Genomic DNA, 16193 nt, shown 5'->3' on the forward strand with positions numbered 1-16193 from the left:
AGGAGACTACAAGAAACCCAAACGCTTAGAATACAAAGGAGTTCAAACCGGATGCATTTGTCTTTAAACCGTGAATATGAAAACCCAGCCTTCAGCAGGTCAGGAAGTTCACATTAAGGTTGAGAGAACAGATGAGAATGGGAGAGAAACATGGACACTTGAGAGTGTCAACACCTTGAGTACTGTGTCCAGTTCTGGACCCCTCAGTTTAAGAAGGGACACTGAGACACTTGAACATGTCCAGAGAAGGGCAACGAGGCTGGGGAGAGGCTCGAGCACAAGCCCTATGAGGAGAGGCTGAGGAAGTTGGGATTGTTTAGCCTGGAGAAGAGGAGGCTCAGGGGAGACCTTCTTGCTCTCTACAACTACCTTAAGGGAGGTTGTAGCCAGAAGGGGTTGGTCTCCTCTCCCAGGCAACCAGCACCAGAACAAGAGGACACAGTCTCAAGCTGCGCCAGGGGAGGTTTAGGCTGAAGGTGAGGAGAAAGTTCTTCACAGAGAGTTGTTAGCCGTTGGAATGTGCTGCCCAGGGAGGTGGTGGAGTCACCATCCCTGAAGGTGTTCAAGAGGGGATTGGACGTGGCACTTGGTGCCATGGTTTAGTCATGAGGTCTGTGGTGACAGGTTGGACTCGATGATCTTTGAGGTCTCTTCCAACTTTGGTGATTCTGGGTATTAATGGCAAATGAGTTCTTAAAAAACAAACAAACAAACAAAGTTAAATTAGAGTTAGGATGTTTTTTGTATTTGTCTTTGTGATTTTATTTTTTTTTCCCAAACCCTGAGATTCAAGTTGTAACAAAAGCTAAAGCTTTCTCTCATCACTTATAAGCTGTCCTCACTAGATTTTTTTAAAAATTCACTTACTCTGCAACAACAGAAAATGTACATGCAGCATTTCATATAAAGATGAAACTCAAGGGTACAGGAACCACATGGAAGAAAAAAAGCCTTGTAAAGCACAAAGTTTCGATGAGACTGTCCAGCTGCTGAGAGGAAGTAACATGAGCCACAGCTCACAGAAGAGTTTGAGGCTGAGGTGTATTTTCCACAAGGATTTTGTCAATAAATGGGACAAGAGGTGGCTGGAGATTGGAAAAGGGATTGCTTGGTACTCCCCAGGCTCTGGTTTGAAGACAGCAGACACAGAAAGTTGCTCCTGAAGGTTAGACTGGATCGTTTAAATTCTGAGTGAAAGCTTCAGACTTCTAGAAAAGGCAGAATAATACCATGCTGTGGTATTATTCAGTAATTATGACAAGACCACTGCCTGCAACAGAAGGCAATCATGTCTGAACAGTACCAAAATTCCAAAGCTAAAAGGTAAAACAAACAAACAAAAAAAAAGCACCAAACAAACCCCCCTAAACAAACAAAACTGAAAACACATAAACAAAAAAACCCCAAACCAAAAGGAAACAACCCCAAAGGCTTTGCCTTCTCTGCTTACCTCAAAGGGAAATGTGCAGAACTACCCAATCCCTTCCACAAACCCACTCTTCTCCCAGCCTGGCCCATATACTCCCTCTCACAGAAACTTGATTCAGGCAAGGCCTAACATAGGGTTTGCTCCAGACAGACCTTTTTGTTACCATCTGCATCTCTATCCTGATGGCTGCAAGGCAATGGCATCAACTTCTAATTATCTGTTTCAATGCACACCTGTCTTCTATGTGGACACCACAGCCAAACATTCAGACCAGGTCACAGACAAGCAATCTGGTGCGTGCTACACCAGCAAAGACCTGTCCCAACAGAAGCCCTTCTGCTATCAGGCATAACTGGTTTGCAGACCAAGGCATGCATTGGCCCAGGCCATCCAACACCAATGTACGTTCACCAAATCCCAAGTCTACTCCCCAAGTCCCCTAAGAACATGGAGCAGAATTCCTCCTGTTTCCTTTTCCCTTTACACTGGAGCAGTTCATTGGCCAAAGCAAGATTTCATGTGGTCTAAGTGCTGTGGAACTCTATAGTGATTTGGGAATCAGGTACAACAGCGTACCATTGGTATGTCCAGCAGTGAGCAGGAATACAGCCCTGAGCAACCACAGTGATTTCAAATCCACGGGCAATCTTCTGCTAGAATAATACATAATAGAGGTAAGTAAAGCACTAAGACACCAATTTTTCTTTGTTTAAAAACATATATGGCATGTGTGATTATTTTTTTTGGTATCATACAGAGCAGAACACACGTTTGCTTTTCCTGTTACAAATACAACAGAAGACATTGATTTCTTGGAGATAAGAAAAACAGGTCATACCCCACATCAGAGCTCACATCAGCTGGGGCATTTAAAACTATTCAAATCACAGTGAGGAAATGAGACCCTGCAGGTAAATTCAGCAACATGCTTTCCTGAGCAAGAGTCTCTCCCATTTATTTTACTCACTGAGCTGGCTTACACCCACCAGTCTGTCTCCTGAACATCACATCAGTCCTCACAAACAATCAATCGCCAGGATGATCCCAGCCTGCTCTCAGCTTCTCCCTTTTAGTCACCCCAAGCTTTTCTGACTGCAGAAAACCTGTTAGCTGCTATAGAAAACTTTATTCAAAGCAACCCCCATGCAAAAAATAACCCCCAAAGCAGAGGTTTAACCTGAGAGATACAGACTTCAACTCACTTGACAGGTGCTTCATTATTAAGACAGTGACTTTTCCATAGCTTCAATGAGCCCAAATCTTTTGCCACTGCTTATGCCTGTGATTCAATTTTCTGCCTGCCTCTCTCCAGCATACTAGCATTTTGTGGAAAGCTTTCTCTTACAACTCTGACCCAGGAATGAGCAGTCACTCTGACAATCAAAGTCTTTTTCTAGCAGCAGCAGGCTACCTTCCACCTTTCCAGAACTGTTAAATGCATGTTACTGTTAAATCAGCAGCTATGCTGATGATTTTACCTGTGAAACAACAGAATCAATTTTATACATTCTTCTTAAGGCATTTATTTAGCAACAACCACCACGAATTCAACGGAAAAGAACAACATACCCTCTGCATTGCTTCTTTACTCTGCATTGCTCAGAGAGGGATCATTCATTTCCAGAAAAATTCATTGGAAACAAGGCAAAGTCTCCAGTAAATGTCTTTGAATTTAAAACCACCTCAACCCCCACTCCCTTTAACCAAAAGTTGCATCTTAAAACATGGAATAACTGAATGTGCTTGAAAGTTCCTGGTGCAAAATAGAAGGGGGTGGAAAAACCTCCGCTACACATGGACAAGCTCCCTTCCCCCTTTTCCGCTCTGCTTCAAAAATCCACCCTGCAACAAAATCAATAAACAGCAGCAGCAGCTTTATGATAGGCAATGATCCTTTCTGTCATCAGTCTGTGGTAAGATCGTTGATTCTCTATCTTTAAATTACATCACAGCTGTGTAAAATACGCAGTGATATCCAAAGTGTGAACTCTTCACATCCGCTGCCGATGCCTCAGCAAGATCCAGACCGCTGCTGCAGCAAGCGCCAGGCCTGGCACAAGAATGGCTGCCAGACGAAGCCCACCTGAGTCTCCGCCATCGCCTTGATGACCCACGGGGCCATTCTGTGTCTGCAACTACAAGGGGGGAAAAAAAGAGTATTTGTGTCAGAGCCCATCACAGGAGAGGCCCCCAGTTCTGTGTCAGGACCAGGTGGTTCTGTAAAATGATCTCCCCAGGTCGCTGTACACTCCACACGTGGGAGGGTTAGAACAGCTCTGGATGGACTGAGCTTTACTGCAGTGTAGCCAGTCATCACCAGGCACCCTCATGATTCTCTGCCACTTTTGTAAACTAGGACTCCTAACACCTGGAGCAGGGACACACACCCCCCCAGTCATCCCTTGAAGTACTCACCACACCATTTCCTGGTGTCTTTACCAGGTGAAGGGCATCACAAATTCTCTGGTTTCCTTACCTGCCCTCTACACTGGTCCAGAAGATTTCCTCTTTTACTAAGGGAGCAGAAAAGAGACCTCAATTCACCTCTCCCATTCGGCATGCTTCAGGCTATTTCCTTTGTCACCTTCAATTCTAGCCAGGGGTGTTCAAATTACAACAGTGGAGCAAGGATTCCTTTCTTTCTATACCCAAAATGGTGCCAGTACATTTCAATTACAGCAGCCCATGTTTCATAGAATCATAGAACCATTTTGGTTGGAAAAGACCCTTAAGATTATTGAGTCCAAGCAATAACCCAACACTGCCAAGTCCATCACTATGCCCTGTCCCTCTGGACCGTATCTACACATCTTTTAAACACCTCCAGAGATAGTGAATCAGCTACTTCCCTGGGCAGTCTGATCCAATGCTTGACAACACTTTCAGGGAAGAAATTTTTTCTAATATCCAATAGAAATATCCTATGATGCGATTTGAGGCCATTTCCTCTTGTCTTATTGTTTGTTACTTGGAAGAAGAGACCTACCCCCACTTTACTACAACCTCCTTTCAGGTAACTGGGGAGAGTGAGAAGGTATACCCTCAGCCTCCTTGGATCCAGTCTAAACAACCCCAGTTCCCTCAGCCAATCCTCATAAAGCTTGCTCCTAGCTCCTTTAGTAGCTTTGTTGCCCTTCTCTGGACAGACTCCAGCACTTCAACCTCCTTCTTGCAATGCTGAGCTGCATGCACATCTCAACACACACGCAAGTGATGATCTCTGAAACAACAAAGGAGTTCTGTCTCCAGAAAAATTTTAGCCCTTGAAACAAAACTGAAGAACTTGAGATTCTGTCATCACAGACAAGCCTTTGGCTCTGAGAAAGGAGATCTAAGAGAAAACACACCATACTCCACCAACAGAAAGACTTGGGGACTTCAAATTCACCTCATCACTGACACTGCTACAAACAAGTAATGCATGGATGCTTACAGCTCTGGGCAACTAGAGAAGGCCATACTTCAAACAACATCTTTACATGCACAGCTCACACTGAGTAGCTGAACATGGAATTTTTCAGCCTCAGGAAAGAGAGAGCTATGAATCACAGAATCCAGTGTAAACTGAGCCAAACATAACGTACCCTGTGCTGAATTCTCAGAGACACGTCATGGCCTGCATTCCTGAACAGTTCCACAGCATCCTTGTGCCGCAAATCCTTCAACTCTTTGCCATTGACCTAGCAAAAAAGGAAAAGGACAACCAGTTGCTGAAGGGCAAAAAGCTAATTGTTTTAAGATGCAGGCTAACACAGGAAGGAGATAAAAGTCTTCCTCTTTCACAAAAGTCTGTATTTGGAGAATTATACTACAATCAGCAAGATCCATATTCATCCATTCATATTATAGATGTCTTTGTATATTTTGACAGGTAACATGAGAAACTCCCAGCAAAAACACAGAGGTAATGAAGAAAGATACCTAAAAGCAAAACCAGAATATGAGAAGGCAGTTGTGTCAGTAGCAGCTTCTTATGCTATTGCCTCACTGGAAACAAAGCAAAGGCGTAATTCTGACTGCTAATGAAAATAAAAGAGCAGCTACAGCAAAATGATTATTATGAGTCTCTTTCCCACACTGTTCCCTCTACTGGTTTGCTTTTGAAATCTCTGTCTGAAAGAGTGTTGTAAACATATATTTAAAAGCTTCTTGATGTAGCAAAACAAGACAAGAAGGACACGCATATACATTGACATCCACTTGAAAGTGTCAGGATTTTTGCTCATTTAAATTAGTATCTCAGGGCAGAAGGGTTTAGAACCCATTTGACTTCATTCACTATCTGATGATACCCATTCCCATTTTTCTTTTACGTCCTTGTAGCAGTTTGGGCTGGGTGCCCCCCTGCTGCGGCCACATAAGACACACCCCTGGTGTCCCGAGGGTCCACCCCAGTGGGTGGACACAGGAAGCTGTGTATTGCATCCCATAATGTCCTGCTCCCTATAAATCTACCTACAAAGTCCTACACTTCCTCTTTCTTCCTCACCGCTGCCGTGGGAGATGGTCCCTATGTGGTAATGGAGGGGGAGTCATGTCGAGGCCTCTTGGGCCTGGCCAGGCCTAATGCCAGGAGGAGAAGGGGGAAGAGCAATCTCAGATCTGGCCAGCTGAGATTAGCCTAACAGCGGAGCGGGGAGAAGAAAGAGCCCTGGGGGTTTTGGGTGTACCCTCAGGTGGGAAAAAGGGAATACTGGGAGGCTTCTGGGTATGCTTTGGGATCTTTTTTGTCACTGTGCTTGTGGTTCTCTGTAAAACATTCACTGCTTTTCCATTTAAACTTCCCACCACTTCTGCAATCCGTTTGTGTGAGTCTCATTTTTTCTGCCCTGGTGGGAAGCAGGGAAGGACTGGCCCTTCAACCCACCACAGTCCTCATTACCCCTAATTGTATCTCCTGATAAGACATGCAGTGCCTCCCTTCTCTTGATATTTAGACTCCCCAAATACAAGCATGTAGATATTAAACTGTCAAGAAAAGACAGGATAATATTCTGCATTTAACTTAGTATCATTTTCTGGATCAGTAATAGGCTCTGACTAGTGCAAGGCTCTCTACAGAAGCAATAAACATTACATGTGGAACACTGTAAGCAACTATAAAATAAAACTGAGGAGTATTTAAAAGATCACTTATCACACCAGGAGAGGCTACCTCTTCATTCATCACTCTGTAAAGTATATTGTCTTGTATGATTGCCAGCTGTCTGAAGAACCAACAGGACTAAACTTCAGACACTTGGAAATGTTTTTCTAAAAGAAGCAGTCTGTATTAGTCCTGGTAAGCTGAAATGAAGAGTTTTAAGGCCTACAAGTTGTACAGCCTAAAAATCCCCTGAGCAAAAGGATCAGTAATCACAAACTAGCAGTCCAAAAAAAATTCAAAATTTAGAGGTGGGAGATCTTTATTTACATAAGTGCAAGTGACAATTCATAATGAGCAAGAGGTCTGATGGATCCTAAAACCTTAGGGAGGCAAGGCACAGAAGAAATATAAATGCAGCACAAAAAGAGACAAATCAAGAAGGCAGAGGAGATGGGCCCGTATCTACAGGCACTCATCTACCTAGTGCTCAAATCTCTCCCTAGGACACCAGGACAGCTCCCTCATGGAGTTTGTTCAGCATCATCTAATTGCATTCATCATATCCTTCCTCTCTGTGGACTGGAGTGGCAAACCTGCATCTTGTATCACATCACTGATCACAGCATTTCAAGAACACACAGGGGGACAGAAGAAAGGGCTTACCGCTAAAATTTTATCTCCTTCTCGTAAGCGGCCATCCAGGTAAGCTGGCCCGTCCTTTTTGATCCGGCTGACATAGATGCTGCTGTCATTGGGAACGTACTGCTGATCTGTCCCACCAACAATGTTGAAGCCCAGCCCTTAGGGAAGCCAGAGAGAAAGCTGATGAGAAAATACTCAAAGCTTCAGACAATCTTGCTGTTGTTGGGAACTCTACACCTGTCCCATCATCCTGTCTTCTCCACCACGCTAAAACTCACAGCGCACAAACCTGCACCATTTTTTTCCAATCATCACTAGAAAACTTCTTCTCATTAAACTTGTCTTGGAAGCAGAGAGACCCTGAATGCCTGAGGGTGAAGATGCCTCATTCCTTAAAGTATCCATGAGCTGTTTTCAGGTGGGTGTTGGGGAAGAGAGGGACATGTCGTTATTTTTGGAATGCTGATTCAGCCCTCGGCAGGAATACGCCTCTTCAGCACAGCATGAAAGGAAAGGAAAGCTTTATGCGTTTCACAGGAGGCTATAGTAAATCATTACCTTTGAGCAACATGAAGTCATGCCTGACAAGCATTTCATGAGCTGGGAAACAGAGTGAGGAAAGGCAAAGACCATTAGATGCTGCCTACAGATGAGGAAAGAGGCAAGTGGAAGTGTGTGACCAGCACAAGGGCACCTAGAGCTCAGAGGGCTCCTCTTTCACATCTTAGGAGCTGGAACTGGCATCCCTAACCTCCCAGAATGAGTTTAGATGCAGCTACTTCAAATGGTGTATAATTGCTTCAAGAATTTAAAACAGGATAGGACATAGAGACAAAGTTCAGCGATTCAAAGCTAAATGCAAAGGAATACACATACATTAAAAAGAACTGGTGTCCACCTCACATTTTTGTTATGTTTCATAGTGCTCTTTAAAGTAAGCCTCAACTACAGTTCTCTAGCTGGAATCACCTGCTGGACTGAAGTGCAATTAAAGATTAAGGCTTCCTTTTTCACTGAAATCCAGAAGAACAAACTGCATTTCAAATCTGCAAAACCACAGGTTGCAACAGCACTTTCCCCATTGCACAGGCAGCTATGGTTTCTCTGTAAACAGTAAGTGACAAGGGATGGGAGAGATTCCCTAAGAAGAGGTTTGCAATGAAAAAAAAATAAAAAAAAAAAAGGCAATGGGGAAAAGAAATAAAATCCAAATATAAAATCAAAGCAAATAGCTCTGGTGAGACCCCACCTGGAGTACTGCGTCCAGCTCTGGAGCCCCTATTACAAGAGGGATATGGAGGTGCTGGAACGTGTCCAGAGAAGGGCCACGAGGATGATCAGAGGGCTGGAGCACCTCTCCTATGAGGACAGACTGAAGGAGTTGGGGCTGTTCAGTCTGCAGAAGAGAAGGCTCCCAGGTGACCTAATTGTGGCCTTCCAGTATCTGAAGGGGGCCTACAGGAGGGCAGGGGAGGGACTTCTCAGGATATCAGGTAGTGATAGGACTAGGGGGAATGGAATGAAGCTGGAGGTGGGGAGATTCAGGCTAGAGGTGAGGAGGAGGTTCTTCACCATGAGAGTGGTGAAGCCCTAGAATGGGTTGTCCAGGGAGGTGGTTGAGGCCCCGTCCCTGGAGGTGTTTAAGAGCAGGCTGGATGAGGCTCTGGCCAGCCTGATGTAGTGTGGGATGTCCCTGCCCATGGCAGGGGGGTTGGAACTAGATGATCCTTGTGGGCCCTTCCAACCCTGACTATGATACTATGAAAAAAACAAACAAACCAAAACCAAAATCAAACAAACCCAAAACCAACAACAAACAACCACCCTTTTTTCCTTCTGATATAAGCCAGTCATCCAAAACCTACTGTCAAGAACAGCTGAAGGCAAATTTTCCCAACATTCAGCCAGGCTGACTGATTTATTTTCCCTTTCTTTCTCTCAAAGCTGTGACTAGAAACTTTGAGAGAGTTGCAAATGAAAGTAAAACCACCTTGTGCCTGCTGGGAAGCAGCACTTTACATCAGACACAGATCAAAGGATGTACAGGATGAGTCATGTTATTTTAAGTATACATCCACAGCTGGGAAGTAAAGAAATATTAACAGCAACCCTGCCCCACCTTTTTTTTTTCCTCCTCTTCCTGGCAGCTTCAGATAAATGAGGAAGAAAATGGAAGCAGCAGCAGCAGCTTGAAGAAACACTGACATTCTAGCCAGAGTAATATCTGTTCCAAGAAGGAAGAGCTGTGCACAGTGTAACACCTTTTGATGGAAATTAAAAACTAAAAATTACACACACACCCCAAAAAAAATCTACAAACCTGAAGCCATAAGCCTGGGAACAGGGGGAATCAATACCACAGGAAGTGCAAGGTTTAATCAACACTTATTAAAAAGACAGAAAGAAGCAATCAGAGTTTCAAAATACATTGAATCTCTTTCACATATATAAAACACCTCAAAAAAAAAAAAAAGTATACATTTTGCAACTTTCCACCTATGATTGGAAAAGTAATCAAAAGTCACAGCTTTCATAAACAGAGGCAACATGAGATGAGAGCAGATCTTCATGACGCAAAGGCAGCAGCTTCATGCTTGACCGAGTTAAGTATTCTCAGGGCTTTTCATTGCGCCTTTCCTTTCCAGAACTTAAACTTCCACTCTGTAAGTTTCCTTTCCAGAACTTAAACTTCCACTGGCTAAAAATATCTCCCCTCCACCATTTCTTGAGCTCCCTCTTTCCAGTTCATGCAGCCATAGAAGGAGACACAGCACAACCAATAGAAAAGAAGAGAACACATGGCACAAAATCCCAGGTCTGCGAACTACCAGAAGTGGAATGGCAGAGCTTTCAACTCAGGTTCTGGGCTAAACTTCTGACCTTCCCTATATGCCTTATTTACTCCCCTGAAACTCAAAAAGTTCCTCAAAAAGGTATTAAGATAATCATGATTAGCAGGATTAAGAGAGGTTAAATAATACTGGAAACTGAACTGATTAAATTAGCTAGCTTTCCATAAAACCAGAATTTTCTGCCTAATTTCAGCCTAGTACTTGAAAAAGAAATTTGAAAGAGACATACACACATTGCTTGGCCACTATAAATAGGTTCACCTCCTCAGCAGGCTTTTGCCAGAAATGTTTAGTACCAGACCTACTTTAAAAAGTTGCAGTCAAAATTCCAGATAGAGAGCACACTTCTTGAACTGCATCGTAACGCTTGTAATAACACGAGGGCAGACAGGTGTCTACAGGCTTCCGTGAGAGCACAGGCTGCTGTGGTGGGGAAAGCAAAGCCAAAAATGTGCCCCACAGGCTGCCCCGTTCCCTCTCACTTCCAGTCTGCACTCCTCTCACTTACCACCTCGACTCCCTCTCTGAATGCTGCGTCGAACAATTAATGCAAAGCTGGCACTACCAGGTAGTATCACGACCTGTGTACACTGTCCCTGACGCTCTTCAAAACACCCCTGAATTTTGGGTATCCAACACGGCTGAGGGCAAAGCACCTGCAGCGGGTGCTGCGCTGGAGATGGCAGCTCCCGGGAAAAGCAGATGCGCCTTGTTCCACCCTAGACAGTAGTGCAGCCGCTGCTCCCACCGAGACAAAGCCTGACCCCGACAGCTCTCCCCCTGCCTCGGTCACGGGCTCTCCCCACAGCAGCGTATCCGCCAGGGGCACGCCGCGGCAGGAGAGGCCGCTGGGGCCAGGAGCCTCCGGGCTGCCGCTCCAGCGCCTGGGACGGAGCACTGTGCTCGTCGTCGTCTCCACGTAGGGGCCCTCCCTGCCGCCACGACAGAGTCCGCTAACGTGTCCCCCCAGCAACCCGCACCACCGCCCGCACCGGTCTCGCTCCGGCCTTCCCGCAGGCCTCGGCGCGGCTGCCCCGTCCCGGGAGGCGCCGAGGGCCCGGCGAGGACCGGCCGCCTCCGCCGTACCTGAAGGTCTGCGGGTGAGGCGGATGAGCTCCTCCGAAAAGCCGCCCGCCACGCTGCCGTTCATGCTGCGGCCTGAAGGTGAAGTCAGCTCCCGGGGCAGCCTCTTTCGTTTCTTCGGCCGCCGCCGGAGGGCCGCGCCGCTCCGCGGAGCGCTGGGAGTTGTAGTTCGAGGCCGGCTGCGCCGCCCGGGTACAGGGCTGCGCCGCCCGGGGACAGGGCTGCGCCGCCAGCCCAGCGTCCCCGGCTCGCTGGGGGCACCCGGCCCTGGGGGCGGCGAGCGAGGCCGCGGGCCCAGGGAGGAGCGCCGGGGTCCAGCACCGGCTGGTGCCCGCGGGGCCCGGTCCTCAGCCGCCCACTGCGGCCGTTCCGTCGGAAGCGGTGTCAGTACGCGTCCGGACAGCGGTACATCCTTCGGGCTGCGGGACGGGGCTTCTCCCTCCTGTCCCCGAATGCCCTCTGACGGACTCTCACCGCAGCGGCGGCAGCCCTCCCCGGCTGTACAACACCGCGTCCTCCTGCACCTGCTCCTACACAGCACCTTAGGCCGTCCCCGCTTAAGGGCCCGTCTGCTTTAGACAAAAAGCCGCGAAGCACTGCACATCAGATTCCTTTTATTTTACATCCAACCACAACGTAACCAGGCCTTTTTGGAGGCAGACCACTTTGGTTTTTTTTAAAGTGTACACATAAAAACGGGTATTCTAAAAACATTAATGTCACACTTGGGAGGCAGCAAGAGTTTAGCATCAGCATTTGCAGTTGCCAACATCTTTTCGTTCAAATATTGCAAGCGTCGGGGTACTTACCCTGCCTTTATAGTATGTTTGCTAAAAATCTAGCATTTGCTTTCCAAATACAAGTAATTCCCTTGGTAGTAGACAGGTGCATTATATAGCCCTTAATTCAGAAACACCTGTCCTTTAAAGTTTTCACTGTAAATCTGGACTCCAGCCTTCTGTTTATGCTGATCTGGCTGGAAGATCCAGTCATTACTATAATAATAATAATAATTAAAAAAAGACTTATTGAATGGTATTTCCACATCCCTCCTGTTTTTCTCATAAGCTAGATTCATTTTCTGATCTTGGGATAAAAAAAAAAAAAAAAGTAAAAAATACAATGTTTCTGTATGGCACTGAGTAGAGCTGCAAGGACAATAGCTTAAGAAGCAATCACAAACAAAGGACAGTCCTATGAGATAGTTAGCTAAAGCATCTATCAAATATTGCAGAAATTCAATGTGGGAACAACTACACTTGCAGAATAGTTCCAAGTGTTTTAGGAATCCAGGTAAGTTGTGCAGCCTCACCCACAGCTCCTCTTAGTGACAACAAAATACATAGCACTTCCCAGAAGAACTCGGTAGTCGAGGCACTGGAAAGTTTCCAGGGAATAAAGACAATTTGTCCTTGTGAAATGTCCGGTTTGGTGTCGCTGCACTCTTGATGTGCATCTGTTGGTTCAGAAATACAACACCTACCGGCATGATCTGGGTAACACTGCACTGTCTCACAAAATGAAGACTCTCTTCCCTCTGGTGTGCCTCCATCCTGACGGGCTACTCCCTGGAAACAGTTTGGAAGGGCTCACACCACAGACACCCTGCAGTACCCGTTTCTTGCCTGCTTGTGTCGTCACAGATGTGAATTAAATGGAGCAATTTTTTGTCTGTGGTTATTAATAAAGGACAGCAGCAAGATGTTCACAACTATCTCTCTCCCTGAATAAAACATTGGATGGAGGAAAATGGAGCAAAATGGAGCAAATAACTTACACTTTTCTTAAGAATCATAGAATCATTTGTAAATTGTTGATATGAAGCATAAAAGCTATACCTACAGCTTACCTACCTACTTCAGTTTAAGAGCTCAAGGTGCAAAGAACAGCATGCCTCACTGCCTGCATTTATTAATTCAACATAAACTAGGTAACATTTACTCTGCATTTAATGATGCCACATGAGATTAGAACTATTGAGAATGTCTTGAATTAGTCTGATGAATTTTCAGTTGGCTTTGCTCAAGAGAGCTTTCCCCAGGAGCACCCAACTGCTTGTTGGTCTTTGGCAAGTGCTTTGTGGTGGATTTTGATGCACCAGCAGTTCTCCGTTTGGAACTGCTGGTGCTTCCAGTATTTGAAACAACTACCTTAAGTGAATTTGGACCTTTTTTTTCCTAAGCCATCCCACTATTTCTTGTTTGTAACATATGATAAGGGTTACACAAAGGATAAAGGGGGAAAATAAAATAAGTAGTATTTTTTGTGTGTGAAAAATCTCCCTGGCTGGAGGAGGTCCACTGTCAATGCTACCTCCAAATCCTTCCTGTTCACAATACGGAGGATCCCATCCATACCAGCAGTGACAGTTCTTACGATTGTTACACACTCCTCTGCCATGACACTTTGTCACATCACAGTCGTAGTTCAGCAGTGATACACTGGTACACGTCCTGTTGATACAAAGCATATCCCTACCACATGGTGTGCCATCTTCCACAGCTCCCACGTCCGCTATCGGCATCCCTACATGATAGTCAAAACCCCAGCACTTTTTATCTCCAAGAGGGGTTTGGACTAGCGTCAGGTGGTTCTGCAAGACAGGTAACTCGTGTATGTTTTCACACTGGATCCTGCCACATAAGATATTCTCAATGCTGCATTTGGTAAAATGGATATTGTTACGAATACCACAATTCCCAAAACGGTCACCTCGAGTATTCACTGCTTTGAAGCAGTCTAAAGGAGCAGGCCTGGCTTGTTTGCCAAAGAGATGTTGGCACTGCTTCCTGTGGGAAGAACATTTTCCTCGATAGCAGTAAGAACCACCTTTGCAAGGGGTTCCATCTTGTACGTATACATCTGGCAGGCACTGAGGGGAAGTCCCATCGCAATACTCTGGCAGGTCACAGTCGCCAGCACTAGCTCTGCAGAGCGTTCCTGCTGGAAGGACCTGACAGCTCCTACAGCATTTTCCAGAAGCACAGGCTGAACCTTCAGCAAACATACAGTTTGGCTGACAACAGGGATCCTTTCTGCAGTCTGACTCTGAACCACAGTCACACTGCTCTCCACTTTCTACTATCTTATTCCCACAGTATTCACGCTTTATGGCGTAGTAAGTGCCGGGCGCTGGCGGCTGACGAATGCAGTTGGAATCGCGCGCAAGCTGGTTAAAGTAGTCTTTGTAACTGCAGTCACTGAATGCATCCGTGTCGGCACTGCTTTCATACATAATGCACTTCTCTCGTCTGCATTTACAGTTCTTTTTGTCATGCTGCATCCCAAGAACGTGGCCCAGCTCGTGAACAAACGTGTTAACAAGCGAGGACAATTTCCTATCGGTGAAGGAGGAAATTGCTGATGACCACTGATTATCACATATGGACCCTACGTAAGCCAGTCCCAGGTTCTTTCCGAACCTCTGAAAGGCGAATAAGTGAGCGGTATCGTGGGGCATCCGTGGAGACAGGTCTGACTTTCGCCACTTGTTAAAGTCATGAAGCGTCTTCGGGGCAGAGTCAGTAACGTTTATAAGGTTGGTTTTGGTCCAGATCTCCAATCCCACAAGAAACAGCTGAACAGAAAGCTGTTTATACAGCGAGTCCCCAACGTTGAGGATTTCTATGACTTGCCTCAAGACTTCAGATTCCTTCCTGCCTGACTTCACAAACCGCACGTTGTCCACGACCACTGCTATCTTCACGTACCTGATGTGCGTCCACCAGTCCTCCAGCACCTCCTCCTCCTCCTCGGCCTCGGGGGCCTTGAACCCGGGCGGCGAAGCCTTTTGGTGCTGCATCTCCACCAAGCTGAGCCTGCAGGCGGGACTCGCGGGGCTGCAGGCCGCCTCCATGCGGTGCAGGAAGTGCCGGTGGAACGGATCACCGGGGATGGGCTCGATCTCGTAGGTGCCACCCTCCACCCACAGGACGCCGTGGAGGCCCGGGCCGCAGGTGCTGAGGGCCACTAGGGAGCCGGGGCTTCCCCACACCTCGCCCTGGTAGAAGCAGTTGTCCTGCACGAAGGGGTGCTCCTCCCAGCGGACCCCGTCCTGCCCGTAGGTGACTAAGGTGATGGGGCGAGAGACCAGGCCCCGCCTGGGCCGCAGGCTCAGCACCCGCGGCTGCCCCGCCAGCTCCAGCCAGTAGGAGACGGCCGGGGCGCCGGCAGCGGTCCGGGGTCTCAGCTGCCGCGGCATCGTCACCCATGTGGCAGTGACACGCAGCCCTCCTGGTGACAGGTTCCTGAGGGCGGCAGGGCACCCCGCCAGGCCCAGCAGCACCAGCAGCCCCAGCACTGCCTCCATAGCAACCCCACGCCCCGGCTTGTGAGGGCATGGAGTCTGGAAGGACCCTGCCCCGGGTAACCACCCCCAGGCCTCCAACTGCCGCTGCCTGCAGAGGGCCGCAGCTGGGAGGAGCCGCAGCGTCGCGCCACGGGAGCACAAGCCCCTTTCGCCTTCCCCTGTGGAAACGGCACCCTGCTGCCTGGGGACACATCTCAGAGGGCTGCGAGGGTGCTTTGAGACGTCCATCCTCTGCTCTTTGAGAATGCAGAGAGGCTGCTGTGGGGAGGAACAAATACATTACCCTACCACAAGCACATTCCCAGTTTTTTATGATCTTTTCAAATTAATGGGTGTTTTGCCTTTGGAGCAGACACAGCAAGGAGGGGCCCCAGCTCAGCTTCACACTCCCTATCACGGACATCGGTGTTCAGCAAAGGGATCATTTGGTTAGACTATGAGGGGGAAAATCTGTTTTACTAGCTCCAAGGCTGGCTTCTGCTTTGCTCGCTTGTTTAATTAAAGGGTGATCTGTGAGTAGAGATCAGGAACTGACTATTTCAGTTCAGAATCACAGAATAACTTTGGCTGGAAGAAACCTTCCACATCATCTAGTCCAACTTTTCAACCCAGCACTGCAAGGTCACCACTAAACCATGTCCCCAAGTACCAGGTCCACACCCCATTTAAATGCCTGCAGTGGTGGTGACTCAACTGCCCTGGGCAGCCTATACCAGCGTTTGATAACCCTTTCCATGAAAAAATATTTCCTAATATCCAGCCTAAACATCCTCTGGCACAGCTTGCATCTGT

General features: G+C 47.1%; 2 protein-coding genes across 2 annotated transcripts; both read right to left on the reverse strand.

The window, feature by feature from the left end:
* Positions 1 to 718: 718 nt before the first annotated feature.
* SYNJ2BP (synaptojanin 2 binding protein) lies at positions 719 to 11293 on the reverse strand. The gene is made up of 4 exons (XM_068162127.1): positions 11096 to 11293; positions 7179 to 7315; positions 5014 to 5109; positions 719 to 3564 (listed from the first exon to the last, which is right to left on the reverse strand). Exons 1-4 carry the CDS (start codon positions 11157 to 11159, stop codon positions 3421 to 3423), a joined length of 441 nt encoding a protein of 146 aa, XP_068018228.1. The 5' UTR covers positions 11160 to 11293; the 3' UTR covers positions 719 to 3420.
* Positions 11294 to 11699: 406 nt separating this feature from the next.
* LOC137453198 (disintegrin and metalloproteinase domain-containing protein 21-like) lies at positions 11700 to 15401 on the reverse strand. Its single transcript, XM_068162258.1, has one exon. It carries the CDS (start codon positions 15399 to 15401, stop codon positions 13239 to 13241), a length of 2163 nt encoding a protein of 720 aa, XP_068018359.1. The 3' UTR covers positions 11700 to 13238.
* Between the last annotated feature and the right edge of the window lie 792 nt (positions 15402 to 16193).

The sequence above is a fragment of the Melanerpes formicivorus genome, unplaced genomic scaffold (genome assembly GCF_026170545.1).
Source record: "Melanerpes formicivorus ecotype bairdi unplaced genomic scaffold, bMelFor1.0.p_v2 SCAF_62, whole genome shotgun sequence".
NCBI lineage: Eukaryota > Metazoa > Chordata > Aves > Piciformes > Picidae > Melanerpes > Melanerpes formicivorus.